The following is a 23,145-nucleotide window of genomic DNA, read 5'->3' as shown; positions in this document are numbered from 1 at the left end:
TTCATATATAAGTTTAAAAGTATGTAAAATGCTAGAAAAACTTGTTTTTATGATGAGGTTTTCAGACAAAGTTCTAGTAAGTATTNTTTTAAAATTAATTCAATAATTTTAAAGTTTTCAAAGAGTATTTAAAGTTTATAATAAATTTTATGATATCAGTACAATCTTCTGTTTTTGTAAGAGAGATGTGGCAATATTTGTATAAATTTAAAAATGTTAAAATTTATTCACATATATTTATTTATATTTAAGATAAAATCTAAATATTTTATCTTGAAAAATACTTTTAAACAATTTTTTCTTAAACATGTAATAAAAATTATTTAAATATATCATCTTTAAAATTAATTTTAAATTTAATATTTTTAGGTGGTAAAACATGGTTACTGTCCAACATTGTTGACGAGGACAGGGGAAAGAATTCGAAGTAATGGTAAATTTGGTGGCCAGCAGAATAGGGCTCCTCCAATAGAACGAATGAAAGGAGTTGTTTTTGGGCAGCCTCCATCTAAAGAAGTTTCTAAAATTAACTCACAAATCAGTAAGATATTACTTTTAATATTTATTTAAACGAGAAAATATATTGATAAAAATAACAGTTTCTATTAACATGGAAAAATTAAATATATCAATATTAAATTAATTAAGTTTATGTTGGTTTTTAATTAGGTTAATACATTCATCTATTATTTTACAAATGCATTATATTCATGAAAGTGCTTATTATTAACTTTCATACATTCAACATGGTGATACAATGTAGTAGCATAAATGGCTGATACGTCAAGGATTTCTGAATCACCCATAATTTGATATTTTAAGTCATTGTACTGCGTAATGCAGATTATAAATCTCAGATTAATTATAATAATTGTTTACTTCTCTTTATTATTATTAATTTTTACATTTAACCATACATTGAAAAGCCTCATTACAGAATTCATCTATCCCCTTCTTTTAAAAAAGTAAAGATATTTTAAAAGTTTTGCAAAATTTAAAGAAAAAGTATTTTGAATACATTTCTATTCAGAGACTTCCAAAATATTAAATATTTTTAAACATTAAAAATATATAGTAAATGCTAATTTTGCCAGTCAAATTTATTTTATTTCATATGAAAACTCTATAGTTCCTGTTAATAAAAATGAGTTGTTAGCAAATCAATTCTGGATTCATATAATAGAAAATTATATCAGTAATAATGGTATCTAAATAGTTTATATTGAAAACTAAATATTTTTCTACAATTAACATTATATGATATAAATATTCTAAATGTACTTCATATATTAATTTCACTGATTTATTATAATTTAAAACATTTTCATATTTTTATAGTTTTTATTATTTTGGATTGATTTCACAGCTTTTTATTGTAGAATTCATTTCACAAATTATAATGTAGGAAAGATCTAATAGCCACTTTTTCTCTAATTTCTTCTAATTTTGTAGACCTTTTACAATTCCATATCTCATATTTATTAATTTAGAGATTAATTAGATATGATTGCCTCTTTTGATTAATAGGATGGAAGCATGAAAAGGCTGATTTTGCTATATTTTCAAACCATATCAGCAACATCTTTCAATCTATAATCTTTGCACTAGAAGCAAAGGATGTTACAACAAACTAGCATTCCTTGACTTGTTAACATCCTATCAAAACAGTAACTTCCAGTTTAGTGTATATCAAAAAAGCAAATTACCACCACTATTCCCTATCAAAGAATCCTACCAGTTTAGCAGCTTTGTCAATGCAGCATTCATTTCTCACATAAGAAGAGTGTACAAATATTCTTCATTCAAATCTGTCTTACAGATAAAGTTATAAGTTTTTTAGAACTCTATGAGTAATAGTGGTTTTTCTACTTACTTCAAAATTTAAGTATTTAAACAACAAAATTAAACATCAAACTTTTCCTCCAGCTACTTCAGTACCAGACTGTAAATTGCATTTTTCTTCCATCCCTGTATCTTTGCAGCAAACATGACATATAAATTATTAAAATTATGCAAAAATCTTTCAGTTACCAGTAAAATTGCTGACTACCTTATATAGATTTTATTCAATGATAGGGATAGATGAGAAACAAATAAAGAGCTGGAGTATATATATGCCATGCCGCTAGAAAAACCTGGAAGCAGACATTTGTTATATATTGAACAACAGAGAGAAATTTAATCAAATGGATTGCAGTATGATGTAAAATACGTGAGAACGACAATGGCACTAGCCATCCTATTTTCAGAGGACAATTATAAGCTAAAGTGGGACAAGATAGTTGGTGTTCAGCTCAAGAAACTAAAAAATATTATTCCTGGTAGAAGCCATCTATATTGAGACTAACAATGCATGCAACATTTGCACATTAAAACGTGCAACTATATGTGACAAGGAATGACACATTTTCTTCAACATTTTGTAAAAGAAGAAACAAATGTTAGTATTTAAAAATTTGTTTATTTTGATTTAAAATTTAAATCATCACTTGAATGTAACTGAAATTGTTTTGTATTTTTGAACTTTAACTGATGCTTTTCTTGTCAAAAAGCAAAAATACTTTTAATTAAAGACACACTTCTTATTGTGGATAATGTGAAATTATATCTTTTAATTAAAAATATACAGTATCATTATATATACTTTTATTGTACTGTATATTAAATAACTCTTTCTATACTTTCCATGTTTAGTGTTAAAATGCCTTCTTGGATATAAATTAATATTAAAAATTGTAGATTATGATGATAACAAATGCAAATTAATATATGACACAGAACAACTTTGTCCTATATTTTTGCCTTCTCTGATTTAAATCCAGTTCAGTCAAATAAAATATTACATTGATTTATTTCTTACTGAAAATTTTTTGTTGGAAGATACGTTTTGTTTAAATTATTAGTGTACATGTATAATTAAGAAAAATTATTACTTTAAATATTCGGTTTTTATTAACTTATATTTCAACTCTAAAAAGAAATAATTATTTAAAATAATTTAAATAATTTTACTAATTCATAATATCAATTTTACAATATTTAAAAAATGTTAAAATTGTTTACAGCATTATTAGAAGCATTGAAACATGCAATAGAAAGGAATCAACAAGCGCAAAAAGAACTTCAGGAACAAAAGTTGTTAGAAGAAACGCCAGAAATGAAGGAAAAGGTGCAAGAGTTTCTTGAAACTGAGAAAAGATTGCAAGAGATTGAAGAAAAATTAGGTAATCGTTGTATTTAAGGAGAAAGCGTTCTTTATCTGATTACTATAATTTTATTTAAAACGTATTTGCAGGAATGTCGACGTCCAAAAATTCTTCACCAGTTCGAGTTTCTACAAGAGGGGTTTCTCTGAATATGCCGCCGGAATTACGCAGCACTCCAAGACGTGGCCATACGAGCTCTGTTACGACAACGTCCATTCCCAGTAAACAGTTTTCTAACAGTGATTCTAGTAGAAGAAAACAAGGCATCGATTATGGTAACTTTAAAGCTCGTTTCTTATTAACGCTCCCTATAAACTATTAATAATAAATGTATTTTATTAGACAATTCAGATGAATCTCCCGCAGTCGAATCATCATATAACATTAATGGCGTTTCGACTCGTAGTGTTAATTATAGTCCTCGTAGTGGATCTTCAGTAGGGGGAAGGAGAAGATCAGAAACACCCGTTAGAGGAAGTCCAAATAAAAGAAGACGCAAGACATGATTCTTCTGATATTGTGGTCGTCCGATACTGCCAGTTACCCTTTAAACTGTTTTAGATAGCAGTTGAAAGCGGGTCCCATATTCTCGAAACTACCTGTAAATATACAAACATGTTTGCATTCAAGGTGGAAGAATATTATACGGGGACTCTCATTAATTTAAATTTAAGAGAAACAGATATTTTGCAATGAATCAATCAGCACAATGACAGTTCATCTTTCATATAGATTAGACTTTATTATAGTATAATCTATAATTTTTTTTTAAATCGCCGATTGACATCATTATAGCTGTCTTTGTGAGTTAAGGAATCTATTACAATTTCACACCGAGAGTGTAATAGTACGAAAGTGTAACGAAATCAATATCAGTTTATTTTATTTTAATCATCTCAAGAAATAATTCTTTCTCGTGTCTCCGGCGTTGTATAAAGAATGTATTTTAAGTATATTGGACAGATTAAAATCTCATAACATTCACATCGTAGCACAGTATTAGTATCAACTTTTGTTCGCTCATCGATAATAATACGATTTGTTCTATGTTAAAATAATCTCATTTTCATGTACCGATGTATTATTTCAATACACAGAAATTTAAACGAGAAAATAATTTTATTCGTTTATTTTTACGCCGAAAGAGGCAATTTAGACCCAGAATAAATGTAAATTTGTTTTCGATAAACATTATTATACAATATGAATTTAATTGTCTAAAATAAACGCTGTTTGGAAACGTTATTTGTATTTTGAAATGTAAATTCCTTACAAAAGAGAGAGAAAAGAGAGAAGGTAAGAAATTCACGGGCAGAGATCGCGTTTTGTAATGCTAAGAATGTATGCGAGATATTAGTGTTTTCGGGAGAAGTTAGACGATCGCATTGACACCGCTAAGAGTCAAGGTTACTCGATAAAGCCCGAGTCCAGTCGAACGAGTTTTCAGAACTCATCTCTTGTCTAGTTGGATGACCTTCGAGATCGCATGAGATCCCGCGTGCTTCTTAGTACGATGCCGAAACTGAGATTGCCATCCCTATTCCCGTCGAGTCAATTGTAATCCAACGTCGTCTGGAATAGATCGATACCCGGGATGCACAATAAGACACATCGAGATGAGGTAAGAATCTATTATTTTAATGTAATTGTTGTAGATATTTATTTTTAAAAATCCCGACGTTAAATTTGTAATTGAACTTCTGGACGAAGGTAATCGTTCGATAGCCAAATATTTAAAAAAAAAAAGATTTCAAAGAGAAAAAGTTATCGGTTTTTGTCGGCATTGCAATTGTCTAGAATAGTCGAAATGAGAAATTTTTCGGTTAGGATAAACAGGATAATGCGGGTCGATAACCTCTTCTTCGTTTCTGCAACGAATCCAGTTTTTCTTCTCCTTCTTCGAGGAATAAATGAACGTAACCAAGGTCAAATAAGTGAAACCAAAACGTTTCCGATATTGTGGAAGGAAATAGACCTTAGTCGTGCTGCAATCGATTGATGTTAACGATTTTTATAAGATGAAACTTCAATAGGAGTTCGTGGAGTATTTCATTAAATGTAGATGTTCTGCCTGCAAGCGGATAAAAGTTTAAATATTCGTTTTAGATAAAATTTATATACAAAATAGACAACAGATTCTTATTATTTTATTTCTATTGTTTGTATCAAACTTACGATGATATTACTATAAGTTGATGTTAGAATTGATATAGATAAGTGAATCATTCGATTAAAACGTAAAACATGCGAGATCAAATAGAATGTAGACAGAAAAAAATGTTAATATAAAAATCCCTGCATATAAAAATGATTGAAGCACATTGTGTTACAGTGCATATTTCCTCTATTCTACGAGATATCAAGTCACGGTGTATTAGAAAAAAATGCGCATACAAAATGAGTTAATTTACATAATGTTTTTTATTCGTAATAAAGATTGAAAACAATCGGTTTTTCCAGTTTTTCAATTCGTGTTTTAAAAAATTCAGAGGCTATTTCTGTGAGATTAGAAAATTTTCATGCTCTTGTAGCTTTGTTTAATTTTTCAATTGTTATGCATTGTTTTTATAAATTCGTTTTTAACATAAAAAAGTCAAATGTAGATCGTACGACAATAATTAACAATATTCCAGGGAATCTGGAATCGAGTAGATTGAGGTGTTATGTTACAAGTTTTGAGTAAACTTATGTTTAAAACTTTATTATGTAATTTTAATGTAATTTAACCCCTTTATCCGTTTATAAATCCGAGTGTCATTTAATTTCTGGAATTTTGATGGTGCTTTATGATAGACGGTTCTTGACACAATCTTTGCAGGACAATAGAATTTTAAATAATTGTAATTCCTTCATCCACTCGTGTTTTCAGTTAATAATAATCAGATCGCTTTATATTAATTCTGGCGATTCGAGTAACAGTAATTTCCTCCGTTAATTTTTATATCCATACAAATTTAGTGTCGAACAAAACGTTCGACACTAAATTTGTATGGATAATTTGTATAGAAAACTTTAGACTTTAGACGAAATTAAGCGAAACATAAGCGTTTCCTCTTACGTCATTTTTTTTATTGTCATCGTCCATACGTATTTGAGAACAATGAAAATGTTTTCACCGAACAATTATACGAAAAGAGAATAGACCAATTTATATAAACGAGATTAACTTTGACGGCCGAATGGCCGCGAGGTTAAGATGGCAACCTACTGCCCTGGGGGAACTCTGAATCGAATCCAGACAGAAATTTTTTGGGTATGATCATTCTGAATACGTCTAACCCCGTCCCTTACCATCCAGCCGCCCCATGTGGATCCGGCCGAACCCATAATGGGCTTACTTTTATACAGGGACCTCTTAGTGTCCACGAGGCGGAGAAACTAACAAAAAATTAGCTTTTGGTTTTATCGTAAGCACATCTTTGAAATACATCCAAACCAATTTTACTACGTTTTCGTGTCATTATTAATTCCTATATATGAATGATTGGATTTGTTCAAATAATTCAGAATCAACCAAATAGAAAATAATCACCACGTTAGATATTGGAAGAAGACCTTTAAGTATCTAATGTGGTGGTGATCACTCTCTATTTAGTTGATTCCGAATTAACTGAATATTGTTTCGCTGTTTTTATGAAATAGCGTTTTTAGCGATAAGAACTTTTAAATTACAGAAATACATTTGACAATTGTATAAGAAAAATAGCTTAGATTTTTCATATCGGATTTTTATCGAGTTGTATTGGACCATGAAAGTGACAACTCATAATTTTTTTTATTTAACCAGATATTCAATATATACCCTTTCAATATTTGAGTGCGTACTGTACATTCGCACTGGGAAATTCTTATTTATGGTTTTCGGTTTATTTGGATGGTATTCTATTTTCCAACATTCATTGTATGTAAAAAATCTTTTTAGTTTTCAGAAAATAAATAGATTCGTATCCAAACTCGCTGATCAATCGGACTGAAGTAAGATTATTCGTAAGAGGCGAAAAAGCAATATAACCTACAGACCCGAGTTTCTCGGCGATAAATTCAATCCTAAATATTCGAAATTGTTATTTTGCTCTTAAAAGCCGATCATATTTTGTATCAATGAAAAGTTGAAGATCAACAAAAACTATATGGTAAAATCGAGAAACAGATTTTTTTTTATCGTTTCAGGTTATTAGGTTTTTAACTATTGGAAAGCGTTATGATGATCGTTTATCATACTTTGGTAAATACATAAAAACTTCACAATTATTTAGAGTGATATATATCAATATACTGTAGAATAATGTCGAGATAACCTGGCATTTCGAGAGACGAGCGCCAAGTTTAAGGGTTAACTACAGTTATAATAAAAGCAAACACTGAGATGTGTCGATTAAGAAAAGAATGCATTTATTAAAGTACCGAGATAAGCGAAAACGATTGAAGATTCGAATTCATCGCTATTTTTTCTGACACAAACATCACGTGAATAGTACTATTTGACATTTTTTGCAATTAATCTCCTTTCAGGTTGTTGGGAATTTTATAATCGTCCTATACAGTATTTCTGAGTATCAAACATTCGGACATAAAAAGTTGCTTTAAATGGAAGACTTACGTAATAGTTCTCAACTTGGAAGACCTGTCTCGCTGGAAGGTGTGAATTCTATGGAAAGTGCAAGGGCATGAGAAAAAATTTTAAATCTAACTGGAGATAATCGCTTTGCTGTGTTTGACTATTTCTTCTGAACGCAATGGCAAAAATTCATAATTCAAATTGATCATGTAGTACGAGTAAAATAATTTTAGTCGAAATTTTCCGGTAGAATGATGGGGTGGAATTTCGATTCTCTTACAAATACGCTAGTAAATCATTACAAATCTAATTATTTAATTCTTTTTATTACTCTGAGGAATAGAAGCAATAAAAAGCTAGTTTAATTTGAGCTTAAAATTTTCTTATACTAATTATTTTCAAAATTGGAATAAAACTAATATTGAATTCGAGTCGATTTCTTTCATTCTCAAAAATTATTTTATAGTATAATTTTCATTCAGTATCAACAAATTTAGAGATCATCCTAATCACAGGCTACATCTCAACATACTTGATTACCATCGTAATAATAAACGATAGAAATATCAGAAATTTTTGTGGTGTTCACCCCGAAAGACCCAGAATACAGTAAATATCAAACCTCAAATCTATTTAACTACAGTATTCTTATAATTATAATAAATATGAGATTTATTAAAGTTGAGGAAACCTAGCACCATTCTTCTATCGTGTAATATCTTAACTAAATCTTATCCTTTGGTTTATGCGATATCCTATCTCTAAATTTCTTATTTAACAATCCAATTACCCTAATCCTAATCATGACCGGAAACATAACCGAAAGACTATAAATTAGCTTTATAAATTCATCTGACTTCTGGCAGCTATGGCTATCTCCATCTGTCTCAACTAGAGTGGACAGACATCCAGCCCTTGAGCACTTAAGCAGATTACAGTCGACCCCCTATAACGCGGGTTCATATAATGCGGATTCGTATATCGCGGCGAAAAAATTGCGACCGTATTCGTATAAAGATGCTAAAAGAGACTTGTAAAATGTAAAACGTCATCGCCGACTCGTGTCGCGACAGGATTGGTCGGAATCAGGACCAATAGTGGACGAGCAGCCGAACTACTTACACGCTATGGAGAGTTTAGGCGGGTAAGTTGAGTTTACTATCGTCTGTACAGTATATAAATTAGGTACTGTAAGTCTAATACAGTACTGTAATTTTATGCATTTCTTGTGAAAAAAACATTTCTTATTCAACGGTCATAAAAATTATATTAATATTAATGATGTCTCCAAAGTTCAACGAATTTTTCGCAGAAAAATAACTTATCAGAAAACGCGCCCGCCATTTGGTGCGTTGCTCCGCGACGAAAACAAGCTTAAGCAATGGCGTCGTCGAACGGTGCACACTCGGTAAGTAATCCTACAATTTTTTGTTTATAGCATAGTTTATACGGATTATTCCCAAAAAATTATACGTGTTTTGGAAATGTTGAGTCAAATTAGTCTAGAATCGATTAATTTTATGGAAGAAAACCTTTCAAACAGCCGTAGTCCGTAAACTGCACACGTGCCGGGCTGTGATTGGCTCATGTATTTAAGGATTCCTACAACGTGAAATTCTTATAAAGTGGAACGTATCTACCGCGTTATAGGGGGTCGACTGTATAATTATTTAAAGGTAGAATTATAGTAGCTTAAAAATGAGAATGTTATTAATAAATCATCGAATACCTGATGCTGAGAAACTCAGCATCGGGTATTCGATGCTGGTTGGATGGTTTATTATTTAAGGAGCTGTGTAAGATAGGCCCCTATTTGGTGAGAATGTTATTTTTATGTAACGCACAAAAAATTTATTTTCACTTTCAGTAGATCAAATTGTAGAAAACATAGTGGAGGACGACAGTTTTAGGACAAGATCCTCTGCCAGGAAAACCATTTTGACACCTTAGCCCGTACTTTTGGGCACATGTCCACCCCTTTGTCTTCGGGTTGCCCTTTTCTTAATCTGTAAGGGAGCCGTAAGATTTCATTTTATTTTTAAATCAGTTACTCATTTTTATTACAGAAAACTTTTTACTGATGACAAAATAAAAATAAAAATATTTGTTGTTAACCGAAAATTTGTTCTAGCGAATGGTGGTTGTTCGGTCGAGTACCGAGGTATCACTGTGTTTGATTAACGCGATTTTGATATACGCTGTAGCATCGAGGGATTAATTAACTGCGTTAATCAAGTGATACCTATATATATACTGTATATTTTATATGTACGTACGATGCCCTTTTTTTTATAGCTTGTGCCGCTGCACCCTCCCTTATAAGAAATAAATCTAGGATCTGTATAAGCTGCTTATTTATGCCAGACAGTTATTGGAAGGATACTATATTAAGCAATAAAACAAGTTTTCCAGTTTATGACAGTGATGGAAAGGCGTAGGTGTGGCATGAAGACAATTCGTGGTTAAATCCCGAATACCTCAGCCTAACGAAGAAAATAAGTTGAAAATTACCATTTGGCGATGCATATATATGTTATACACGGTCCCAAATTATAATTTTAGATATACGGAACTTAGTTTATACACATTTTTAGGAACGCATTATGTTCGAAAGTCGAACAATAGAGTTATATGTTATAAAGAGAGTTTCGTTCCCAGAGAGTTAATAAGAGAATATATAATTTTTATTTTTAAGGTAGGAAAGATTTGCTTTTTAACAGTGAATGTGTTGCAATACATAAAACAGACATTAAAAATTTATTTTTACAGATGATTTTGGTGTTACAAGCGCCATTGCGCGATAGGTAGAATTGTTTGTTTGTTGACGTGATTCGTAATAAAGGGAAGGAAGTTGCAAAATTCGAAGGTTTTTGTAACCAATGTAACAATTCGCTTAGCTTATTTGCAATAATTGAGCAAGATTGATTCTATCCAATTACATCATTCTTAAGAAGTCCGGTGACATTTTAACTTCGTTTTAAATGGACAGTAGTAATTACGAACATTCCATGTTCCCATTGGGTTCAGTAGTTAAATGTATTAACGAGAATTCTGTTTCTAAGATTTCGATCGCTGTTTTCTTTCTTCGTTTAGTACAAAATCGAAAATTTAACTGTTGTTATAAAAGTATTTTAGACTTAAATAGTTGCAATAGTTGACTTAAATTTCACGTTTTGTCAGATAAAGATCGCCTCTTGTTAGAATCGTAGAGGGTAATGAGAAAAAAATCAAAAAAAATGAAAGGGACAACATCTTTCGCTTCGAGTAACTTCCAAACACGTGCTTAAAAGTATTTTAGCGTCGTTTCCTTCATGTATTAATTAATTTAAGTACTAAGGGTGACGTTACCAAATGCAGTATCTTAAACTAAAGATCACAATGATGAAACTACTACAGCTTCTTGTATACTGTTTGAATTTCTCAGCTGTTCGTATATTTTATATGATAACGTATTCAGAATATTTCTTATCGTTTCGGGGAATAAAAGAATTTATTTCCAGTTGCTAAAATTATTTTTATTCGAATATAAAACGCGCAATATTAATATTTTCCGGACAAAATTTTAAAAAAGCCCTACAACATATTAATTACAGTTAAGTTTTAATTTGATAAAATAGCAAATTGTATGGATACGAATAATTTTTAATATGGAAATTGAGAAAAAAGTTATTTTCTGGCGAAAACAAATACAGGCGCTTCCCTACTTACGAACAGGTTAGGTTTCCGAGGTTTTGTCGCAAGTCGAAAACCCCGCGTTTCTTTATGCAGCGCTCGAGAAGCGCTTTATAGCGAACACACTGATACTGGTTTCTAATTGGCCAACACTGCTCGTGACGTCATTTCGGTACACTCTCGCTGCATAAAGAAACGCGGGGAAACTAATCTAGAAAGTACGTTTGTACACAGTATAACCACGTATTGTTAGTGTTTGATCCTTCGATGTACTTAATAGAATACTTCTGGTAATTTGTTCATAAGTTAAACGTTCGTAAATAGGAAGCTCCTGTATGTATGTTTTAAACTGTACGTAAGCGTAATTTTTGTTATATTTAATAAATAAGAAAGTTCCCACTAGTGGTCAAGAGAATAATAGCACTAGTAATTGGTCGCGGGTTCGCACCCAACGAGCGGCCACGTGAAGTTTACATGGTTTCTTTACTAATACCGAAATAGGGGTTTCTCATAGTCTTCCCGGGAAGTACATCGCCCACCTGTAGCATTGGTTCATCCCACCAATTATTGTTCTCTAAATTTCGAATAAGGAAAAGGTTGTTGATTGTTATTTCTGTCTAGATTAGAAAACCAATTATACACTTTGAAACACTTTTAACGATTTAATATTTATAAAATTAATGTATTTTCAATTAAAATATTACTTAAAACGTGCTAATCTGGAATTAATTACAACTATTAGTAATTGAATACTTGAACTGTCGAAAGCTGTAATTTTAAAAAATTGGGCATATTATGTAATGTACTCTATATCTATAGAAATCTATCAGATAACATCGAAAAAATTTATCAAGACATGCCCTTATTATAAAAACATTTCTGAATAACTAAGCAGAATTATAAGGAAAATTATATTTACAAAAAAAATACAGCAAGCTTTTTTGATTTAACAGACTCCGATGTAATGCATTCCGAATTTAACGGAAAAAATTCTGCTGTAAAGGAAAAAATTGTGGTACCTTTTAATTATTCGCCAATACAGCTCAATAAAAGGGAGGTCGATAAGTATAAATTACTCTATGTACATTAAAGATTTTTTTCCTACGAAATAATTATAAGAAAAGAGAGAGAATTGATATCTAAGTGAAATATCGTATTGATGCAAAGAAGTCAAGTTTCTTCGCTACTAATCATTTTTGATAGTTGCAGACTATCGTCGAACCTATTTTAAAAAAATGGTATGATACAGTAACTATAATCATCAGGCGAAGTGGTTTTCTATTGATTATCTCACTTTGGATAAGTTCATTTTCTCTTGTTTTAAAGTCCTAGCAGCAAATAGCGGATGCTATCCAGTCATTTAGCAAACTGACAACTTTCAAGACTTAATTCTTAATGCTCGTCTAAATATGTTTTGTTTGAAGGATTATCTTCCGTATACCAACTCTTATCACCAGAAAGCTCCTTACCTAGTCTGGGAAGACAGATACACACCTCATCGCAAACGTAAGAAGAAACGATGTCAAATGAAAATCATCAAGTGCTGTCGAAGTACCAGTGCCATCGTAACTATTGTCAGCGTCGTCATTTTGGCTATATTTGCCATTATATCTCTATCTGCTTACTTAGGAGGTAAGTTATAAGTCAATAACTTAATACAGTAGCCCCTCGTTATATCGCGCTTGTCGGGAGACAAAGAAAAAGTGCGATATAACCGAGTACTAAAAATTCCGGGCTTATACTAAACAGATTATACACGCTATGAACTCTCTACTCTCTATTATTTCATCAGCAAGTATTTCTGATATAAAATAAGCTTCGTTTTGCAATACTAAATTTTATTCGTGGTTATATCGTCTTGAATGACGTTTACGTAAACATCAATACCATAACGCCAACTGTACTATGTAATTTACTGTTTCATCTGCAGTGGTAGTTTCAAGGATAATGGTAGGAATAAAATACCGTTGTATTTCGATGCAAAAAGAAATTTAATGACTATTGGTAATTTAAAACTTATTGACTCGAGTGCTTTTAAAATTTGGAGACCAAAAATAAACGCGATATAACCGAATTTGCAATATAACGAGGCTCGATATAATGATAGGCTACTGTATTTGATTTTTTTAATAGTACAAAGTGTGACATCCGGATGGGCGAGTGGTTAAGGCAGCCTATCGCTCTGGGGGAACCGGGACCCAATTCGGATAAGAATTTTTCGGGTGTGGTCCGTCCGGATATGTCGGGTATGGAGCTATAATATTGGAGTGGCAGTCCCTGGAATCAAGTATATGCACGCAAGACAGAAGTCGCCATCTTTGGCGTAGTAAGTTCGTTGCTTAAAGTTGTAATTCAATGAAGCATTTCTGATTTTTATTTATTTATTAAAGTTTTTGATTAATTGAAAAGCTTCGCGTAAGTATTAACCACATCTATGTATTATACATTAGAAAAGCTTTAAAATTAAAAATAGAAAGTAAATTTTATAGTTAATAAGGAGAACGTGTTTTAAACTTAATCAACATGACACACTACTTGTAACACAAATAAAACGCACCGAGCAGTAGAACTATATGTTTATTGTACTGTATATGTAAATTTGCATCTTTTATGTGTTAAATACAGAAGAATGATGCAACGTACTGCCTATAGAAATCACGACTTATCAAAACCCAAGTTTTAACGTATTATAGATTAATGGCTTCGGTAGGATTTCGGGCAAAATCATTTATACGTCATAAGAGATTTTTGATGTTAAATTTCGTCGTATACGTGAAATTTTTCATTCTTGACAATTTTTTACAATGCTACAAAAATTAGTTTATCTCAGTCAAAAAATTAGATATTGCAAAAATTTAAAACTCTCCCGACGGTTATGAGATTTTGTTTAAAAAATAACCTTTATATTTTTAATTGTAATGAATAAAATTGTTTGCGGCGTCATCTGTTATAGATTTTATCATTAAAATCTATTATATTATTAATTATTATAAAATGGCAAAACTTTTAATTTTGAGGGTAGAAGTAAGTTTTATAAAAAAAAAAGTACATCGTAAATGCTAATCAGGAGTAAAATTAAGTCCGATTCCTCTCGAGATATGACAAGTGACTCCCTCTATTTCCCATCCTCTCGACTTTAACCACCAAAATTTAATAGCATCAATTCCCCTTATATAGAAACTACTACCATGCTAAATTTCGTTTCTTAATCGTTACCCCATCCTGAAATATTAAACGAAATCTCGGAGGTTAAAATTTGACACGATTCCAATACTTTCCCTTGTTATGTATATATATAACAGCAGGGAAAGTAAAAAGCACATTGAAAAATATCCTTGGAAAGGATAATTTCAAGGATATTTTTCAAATTGATATAGTTCGGCTGAACTATATCAAATTGAAAAATGTATCCTATCAAAAGATCTTGAGATTTTAATAAGGTGTAACTCAACATCCACGTAACATAGAAACTTTCGGGTTGAAAAATCAGATATAGCATCAAAAACTACTATTAGCAGAGGCCTGACTAGAATGCCGGATAAATACTTACAATATCATTATAATCGTGTTCCGCATCGAAGAAAAAAATCTATGTAGATTGGTTAAGTAAATTTTGAAAAAGTGAGATCGAAGGTTTACCCAGAAGCGAGAGATATATGGATGAAACATATAGGAAATGCAGCTGCAATATGATAAATAGACCTAATGTTTTCTTTATCGTCTTTATGTTGTTCTTTAATTTTATCTTCTCTTTTTCAATGTCAAGTTCAAAAACAAAACAAAAACTTTCTTCCCATCACAATATGGCGGTTTGTTCTATAGTGATGCAACTTCTGTAGAAGCTTCTGACTGCAGTGCTCCGCTATTAACAACAAATCGCTGCTGCTCCAGTTAAATATTATAGCTTAATAATGATGTAGGCCTTGTCCCTCACCATCCGGTCGTCCCATTGTGGGCTTGGCCGAACCCATAATGGACATGCTAAAAGCAGGCCGTCTTAGTGCCCACGGGGAGTAAAAAGATACAAAGTATAATAATTTTTCAAATTGTTTCAGTTATTACAAACTTCTACCCATCATCTTCCAGTAAGTAATTTTCGATAGTTTGTATATTTTTTTAAAATATAACAGACCAACATTAAATTTGAATTGTTTCAGTTTTTATTTTGTATGGTAAATTATTAATCAACACGGAAAAACAATTTCCTTCGACATTTTTAAATATTTCATCTGAAAAAATACATCCAGAAATTGCCAAATATCAGTACTTAGTAAGTATAGTACAATCTTGGTATTATAATCTTATTAATAATAATGCGATATTTATTTTCCTTTTTATTTGTAGTTACAATCAATTTATAGTCGTAGTATTTTACAACATAGTATCAAAAGTGTTCGAGTTCATACGTTTGGGTAAGTAGTTTTAATTTAATGTGATTTAAATGTCGACAATTAATAAACTATATAATTTTTATACTAGAAATCACAGCGATTCCATTTATTTCCATATATATCTGGACCAAAATAAACTACATAACATTACCATCGGCGATTCACCAAAAATCGCCAGAGGGATTCTTTCTCAAGGTCTTACAAATCTTCATCTTGAAAACTACATACAATTCAATATCTCCCTATTAGAAGATTTGGGTACGAATAAAACTAAATGATGTTTAATGTGATTTGAAAGTGTGTTATGTTCTAAAATTATTATTTTTTTTTTTCAGATACTCCGGATTTTCTTATTTCTAATATTTCTGAATCGACAGAAAATTATTTATTAACGTCTATAAGAAACGGTGAAGTTATAACAGAAGATTACAGGGAAAGGAAAAACAATGATACTACTAAAGATACTGAAGATTTAAATATTTATACAGAGACCCCTACTCGTACGAGCGAAGTTATCGAAGCGAAAGAGGAAGCGGAAAACGTCGAAAGTCATCAAAATGTTAAGAAACCACTCGTCGTTAATTATGGTTCTTGGCTTCCTTACATTCCAACTAACAATCCCTTGCCCACAGACAGAATCATTACCATTCCATTTTCTACATCTCGTTCCCAGATCGTTAGCCACAATATAGATATCGAAGACGAGGACGAAGATTTATTAGAAGAAAGACGACTTAAACCGTCTGTAGAAGTAAATAATAGTCAAATTCTGCATAAATTTCTAAGCGTCAAAGCGTCGAATCCAACCTCTTCACTTTCCATTTTTCAAAGTTCGACGAACGAAACTAAGAAAATTTCGAATATCACATCTAATTCCGAATTGTTTCCATTGGAAATAACGGATACAAATGATAAACAAGATTGGGTCCCGATCTTTATTACGAAGCAATCGAAAAGGTTCAATTCTACTTCAATAAATCGATCTACTTTCGAGAATCTTCAAAATTCTAATGATGGTCTCAACTCTCAAACAAAGTTCGCTCTTAAAGAAAACGAAACCGTACAAGAAAATAAAAGTTATTCTTCCGAATCCACTAATTTCCATCCCTCTATTGATAACAGCAGTTGGCAGGGTTATTACGCCCTGCGAAGAAGAAGCGACTCGGAGCAATCTCAAGCGACACCAAAAAGAACCGGATTAGGAGAAGCTCATGTATATGCGCTAGAATCAGACAAACAAACAGGAGATTCTGGATTTATTCCCGTTACTCCCGTTTCAACAACCGAATTGACCGTCGGTGTGTCATTACATATTAATCTTAAAAACCGTTATCCTAATCCATCGTCGTTCGGAAACTTAAAACGAATCTATCCGTTGTCGACTACTCGGAAGACATCTCTTCAGAACGAAGATCCTTCATATTCTCGTCCTCAATCCTCGTTCCTTGCTAATAGTCATAGAAACTCTGGATCTTCCGAACATAGATTCGAACATAGGTACGGAAGCGAATATGGATCGTTAAATGTCGAGCGCACCTTATCCTTGAAACGCTCGAATAGATCCGTACACTCAAAGCAAACGAACGATAACTTGAAAGAGTCGATGTCCACTCCAAGGATTTCCAAGAATTTTTCGGGAATAGCGAAAGTTATATCGTCTGACATGTCGGTCAATATGATGTTATCCAGCACAATAAAACCTTTTCCTGTAGAAGTCAAAAGTGAATCCCAAAATGAAGATACGGAGATTTCAGAAATTTCCCAAGAAATAAAATCGGATGAGGATCTGTCGCCTTTGAAAATTTTCAGTTCAAAGAATAAAGATTCTCAAATGAATAAAAACGAAAATCTTACATTATCTCAGGGTAAGTTTCTTAACCGAAATATTACTTTTGATCTGATTTCAAATATTTTATGATTTTGGATAATTTCAGATTGTTCTCAAGGGTTTCGATGTGGAAATGACGGAAAATGCCTTTCTTGGACCATGAGGTGCAATCGTAGATTTGAATGTGGAGATCTGTCCGACGAAATGAATTGCTGTAAGATATTTTATAGGATAAATTCAATATCAAACGTTGAATAAGACATTTAGGCTCGAACCCTCGATTGATAGGATAAAGCAATGCAATACATAGGCAGGCCGGCGCGAGAGTGAACTCAGAATTTTTCCCCGGAGAAAACTTTAGGACTGTAGTGATTACTATAAAATTAACGTTATGTTTATGAATAAAAAGTAAAATCTTTAAGATTGCTTTTTATTAATAAAGAAACCTTCTACGTACATTAAACGTCAAAATCCTCCCAAAGAATGCAGGAGACTATTTTAAAGAACTGGAAAATGTTGCCAGGCACATTTTAGTACGAAAAACTTTATATTTATATGCATTATTATGTTACTGTGAATGACCGATATCTGGCGAATGTCAACATTCTCCATGAATGTCAGCATTCCCACAGTCATTTCGTGTATGTACGAAATATTTGCTAAATATCATTATTTCTGACTTACACCGGCAAATGTCGACATTTAGCATGCACTGATGGTGAATGTTGAATAAAAATATTTTTATTACGTTAAGACAAAAATGCAACTTTTTAATATTAGGAGAAAACTTAAGTAACAGCACATGTAAATAAACTGTTGAACCTAAAACGAACAGTACATTCTAAATCATTAAAGAAAATAATACACAAAATTACACACACACATATATTATGTGATTAACGGTATATAATCTTATTTATTGCAACAACTTAAACTGTTATGGCACTTTGAATTGCACAAGAGTCCCTTGCTTTTACAACTGCATTTATTCGTGGAACACTTCTTTTTGCAATGACAGCGTGTATAACCTTGCCCTCCACTTTTCGAATTAGCTGCAGCTGCTTCTCTCAGCGATATTTCTTGAGAAGAAATATTATCTATGGAAAGTAACTTTTCTTTACAAATTACGAACTGATTGCGGGTATAAAGCTGCTTGAGAGTAATTTTGTTTGCTAATTTATAAAAGTCGGCGTCTTCTATTCCAACAACAACCGCCAACACATTTCAAGCATCTGTACGGCCACGGTCGACATCGGGGACTTGTATTCGTACAGTATCGCCAATTTAAGCAGAAGGAAATGGCAAAGAATTTGGCGACAGACTATCGCCAAATTCTCTCTGTCGATATCGGCTTCTCGGGTGTTGTTTTGACCTCCACCAAAGCTTATCTGCTCTTGTCAACATATACCGGCTATTGTTCGAATGTATAATAACCAAATATTCGGTCTTTCACCGACGTATTTTGTGTGTGTCAACATTCACCAGAGAATATCGACATTCTCTAATTTCGGTCTTTCACAGTAACATTTATATGTTTACGTATATAATTATCTAAACAACAATTATTTTATTAATGATAGTAACGTACAAAGAACATATGCGTTGGGAGAATTTTGATGCAGACAAATATATATCATATTTGTGGAAAAGGTACACGTCAATAGCCTCCTTTGGCCTTTAAAACCTTCCTAATGCTATCGGGCATAGAATTAATAATAATTCTGCATCGTGCAATGTTATTTTGTTCCACTCATCCTGTACACGTTTCCATAATTGCTTTCAGGCGGAGTTGCATAGTCAGACAAGCGAGGTTTAAGAAGGGACCAGATGTGTTCAATCGGATCGAGATCGGGCGATTGAGGCGGCCACTCAAGCAGACTAATATTTTGATCCCGAAGCCATGACATTGCCCACTTGGATGTATGTTTTGGATCATTATTTTGTTGATAAACGAAAGAGCTCTTATCAATGTGGCAATAACCAACAGATTGTAACAAATAATCGTCAAGTATCTCAGTGTAAATAACGCTATCCATTCTATTAGGTATAGAACATAGCAGTTTCAATTCCCTCTTTACTTGTGATGTATCGCAACGTTCACTCGTTATCAAACGTTTCTGTTTTGGCGCTCAACGTTTTCTTCCTGCCAGCTCTTAAACGTGATATGGTAGCTCAGTATTTTATATTCTGGATACACTCGAACGCCCAACACCAACTTCTGATGCTGTTTTCTCAACAGAATATTTTCTTCAGCAGGTCCACAATATGGAGTTTCTTCTCACTGGAAAGCTTCTTCATGATACCGCATATCAACCTGCAGCTCATTTGCATATTTATACGCTAATATCACGTTAATATCCACGAAATTATATTGCTTAACGTTTATATTATAACAAATTAATTTATGCATCAAAATCCTGTTAAGAACGTTGTCTTAAGATGTTCTTAACATTGTACACATTACAGTTCGGACGAACAAGTCGTAGATGTTTTTCAGATTTCCAAAATTGAAATATTATAAAACTAGAATTATATACAGTAAATGGAATTAAATAAAAAGTGGATTTGTATACAACTGAAGACTGATTTATTTTCAGCGTGTATAGAATATTTCTGGGCTCAACGTTTACATAGTAAAATATGCGATGGAATTATCGATTGCTGGGATCAAACCGATGAATTACAATGCCGTAAGTATTAATATTTGTAGTTTTGGTTTTGCGATTTAAATAAATACTCATTGATTTGATAATTATCGATCAGCTTGGTGTTCTCGAGATCAATTCATCTGTCCTAACTCTAAAAAATGCATCGAAAAATTCCGGATATGTGACGGAATTCAAGACTGTCCGTTTGGTAGTGATGAGAATCATTGCAGTGAGTAATATATATACATTTATCTATCTATGTATTAAATTTATAAAATTATTAATATTTTTAAAAAGATGTACATTATTTACACTTTATTCAGTGAAACTAACCCAAACTCCTGGAGATTACGACCATCATCATTATACCTCGGAAGGATTCGTTGCCGTTAGAAAAAATGGAGTATGGGGAATGATGTGTTCAGAAAATCTTATGCCCTCAGATATAGAACAAGTAGGACAATCTGTCTGTAATACTCTGACATATAGGTAAGAAAAATAAATTGTATTATTATTTCCTTTTAAAATTTATCAATGCAATGAAGATTATTTGCAGAAATTTCAATTCTTCCGTCAAGAGTTCCGGATCTGTAACGACACCTAATTTTTATAAATTTGATCATTTAAACATTGTATCTAAGTAAGGTTCTTTTTAATATTTAGGACTAATATTTTACATTAGAATGACTGTATTAATTTTTTTCTATCGTAGATCGTCCGTTGATGTTCAGCAAATAATCTGCCGGAAAAAGGAAATGATCCACGTCAGTTGCAATTCTTTAGGTACGAATTGAACGGTTTTTCTATTACAAAATTTTTGGATATTGGTTCATTTAATGAATCTCTGTTTAGAGTGTGGAATACGACCTATTCCATCTGTTAATCGAAGTAGGATTATAGGAGGACAAAGCTCCCAATCTGGATCTTGGCCGTGGCAAGTGGCTCTTTATAGAGAAGGAGAGTTTCAATGTGGTGCAGTGCTGATAAATAATCGATGGCTAATGACGGCAGCGCATTGCTTCTTTCAGTAAGAATCGAAATATTTTAACTATTAAAGTATTAATAGACTTATAATGAAATTGAAAATTCTTTTAGTTCTAAAACTTCTTATTGGACCGCACGACTGGGTCTATTACGACGAGGTAACGAATACCCATCTCCTTACGAAGAAATTCGAGTAATTTCTAATATTTTAATATATCCCGGTTATAAAGAAGCGGGATTTATTAACGATATCGCCCTTCTGGGTATGAAAAATCCAGTACAGTTCAGGTATTAATTATGGCATTGTATAATTTAATTCCAGAACTATATTAAAAACGCGCGATTTTTTTGAGAAATGGAAAAAAATAAAACGAGTCGCTTAACTTTATAGCGATTATATTCGTCCCGTATGTCTTCCTGGGTTGCATGAAGATATCAAACAGTGGAACAATCGTCTTTGCACGGTAGTAGGATGGGGAAAATTATTTGAAGTCGGACACTTATTCCGTAAGCAAGATCATTTTGTTATTCTTAATTTCGATACATTCCCCAAATTTACGAAATTAACGATTGCAGCCGATACTTTGCAAGAAGTGTGGCTTCCGGTTGTGGATACGGAAGAATGCCGAAAGAGAACAGTATTTCTTCCATTGTATAAAATTACCGAACAGATGTTTTGTGCGGGGTACGAAAGAGGAGGAAGAGACGCTTGTTTGGTGAGTAGCCACGAACTGATCGGATTGTAATTTGATAAACTTGATTACATTTAATTAAATATTTAAAGGGAGATTCCGGAGGACCTTTATTGTGTCAACGATCGGACGGTCGTTGGACAGTGGTGGGTATTACCAGTAACGGAGACGGATGCGGTAGACCGGGTAGGCCCGGGGTCTACACAAAAGTCACCAGCTTTTTGAGTTGGGTGCATTCGATTTTAGGTGAGTTTTCGATGACGTCTACGCGTGGATTGCCGTCGGCGAAGATAACGAATTATCATTAATTTACTACAGAAAAAGATACGGCAAGTGCTTCTACGATTTCGTCTTGTAACGGTCATCGATGTCAACTGGGAAAGTGCGTAGCTAAGCAAGATCTTTGCAACGGAGTGATGGATTGTTGGGACGGATCGGACGAAGAATGCTCCATCAAAAGATGAATCCTACTTCACTTTTATGTATATAATTGTATAATACTTCACCCGATGTTACTGTGCCGGGACACCTTAGCAATGATTTGCATAAGGCATTCCGAAAGAATGTCTTTCACTTTCTAACCAATCTAATTATGGTAATTGTCCCAACGAAATAAAAGAAATTCGTATCGTACTTATATATTAAAACCAAATATGAAATTAAAACTCGCGTTAAAGTAAAAAATCTCCACATTTTGAAAATTAATAAATATTTAAACTTTAGAATTTTAAAGAAGGAACAAAATTAATAAAAGTGTAAATGGGCTGCGAATTTCTTCTTCGCAGATGTTAATTTCGTTTTAATCGCAATAATTTGAATTTTTTTATATTTTTATTTTAACGAAGAAACTTCGAATAAAAGATTTAAGCTTATTTTTCTCGTTTTCCTGCAGAAATTATTTTACGTAAAGTGATAAAATACTTGACGCTTATTTCTGTCCCTTAGCGACGCGAAGCGATTGCAACCGCTTTAAGCTAAGTTTACACTGTCGCTGTTTCAGCGCGAAATTTGGGTCGCGACGTCATCTCGCGCAGTTGGAAAGCGAAATAAGCGACGGGTTTTTACATTGAGAAAATTTTAACTCGATTGCGGCGTGAATTTTCGGGCGTGTTTGAAAACTACTACGCGGTTTTCTCTGCAGCGAGAATGGAGAACACAAAAATCTC

At 32.5% G+C, this 23,145-nt stretch overlaps 2 protein-coding genes across 2 annotated transcripts in view; both read left to right on the top strand.

Moving 5' to 3' along the window:
* Window positions 1-4,320, top strand: part of LOC111619035 (structural maintenance of chromosomes flexible hinge domain-containing protein 1-like) — a 260,024-nt gene extending 255,704 nt beyond the window's left edge. Inside the window, exons 49-52 of the mRNA XM_023360677.1 lie at window positions 370-541; window positions 3,066-3,224; window positions 3,296-3,481; window positions 3,549-4,320. Of these exons, the coding sequence (XP_023216445.1) occupies window positions 370-541; window positions 3,066-3,224; window positions 3,296-3,481; window positions 3,549-3,712 (681 nt within the window). The 3' untranslated portion in view covers window positions 3,713-4,320. The remainder of the gene's footprint in view (window positions 1-369; window positions 542-3,065; window positions 3,225-3,295; window positions 3,482-3,548) is intronic.
* A 122-nt stretch (window positions 4,321-4,442) lies between these two features.
* LOC111619355 lies at window positions 4,443-22,692 on the top strand. Its single transcript, XM_023361066.1, has 19 exons — window positions 4,443-4,827; window positions 12,861-13,068; window positions 15,492-15,521; window positions 15,594-15,706; window positions 15,781-15,848; window positions 15,916-16,085; window positions 16,163-17,692; window positions 17,762-17,869; window positions 20,253-20,345; window positions 20,419-20,532; window positions 20,627-20,792; window positions 20,860-20,943; window positions 21,016-21,086; window positions 21,156-21,330; window positions 21,399-21,575; window positions 21,679-21,794; window positions 21,864-22,003; window positions 22,072-22,225; window positions 22,298-22,692. The coding sequence occupies exons 1-19, from the start codon at window positions 4,801-4,803 to the stop codon at window positions 22,441-22,443; spliced, it is 3,690 nt and encodes a 1,229-aa protein (XP_023216834.1). The 5' UTR covers window positions 4,443-4,800; the 3' UTR covers window positions 22,444-22,692.
* The last annotated feature ends 453 nt before the right edge of the window (window positions 22,693-23,145 follow it).

Source organism: Centruroides sculpturatus, unplaced genomic scaffold (assembly GCF_000671375.1).
Source record: "Centruroides sculpturatus isolate CEXI.00-Female unplaced genomic scaffold, Cexi_2.0 scaffold38, whole genome shotgun sequence".
Taxonomy (NCBI): domain Eukaryota; kingdom Metazoa; phylum Arthropoda; class Arachnida; order Scorpiones; family Buthidae; genus Centruroides; species Centruroides sculpturatus.
Note: the sequence above shows the minus strand (reverse complement) of the source record. Positions and strands in the feature narration are given on the sequence as shown.

Excerpts from the sequence above, each read along its gene's own strand:
- LOC111619355 (XM_023361066.1), top strand. The coding sequence starts at position 4,801 with ATGCACAATAAGACACATCGAGATGAG. Across the intron at positions 20,944-21,015 it reads CATTTAAACATTGTATCTAA|ATCGTCCGTTGATGTTCAGC; the intron begins GTAAGGTTCTTT and ends TTTCTATCGTAG. Across the intron at positions 22,226-22,297 it reads TTGGGTGCATTCGATTTTAG|AAAAAGATACGGCAAGTGCT; the intron begins GTGAGTTTTCGA and ends AATTTACTACAG.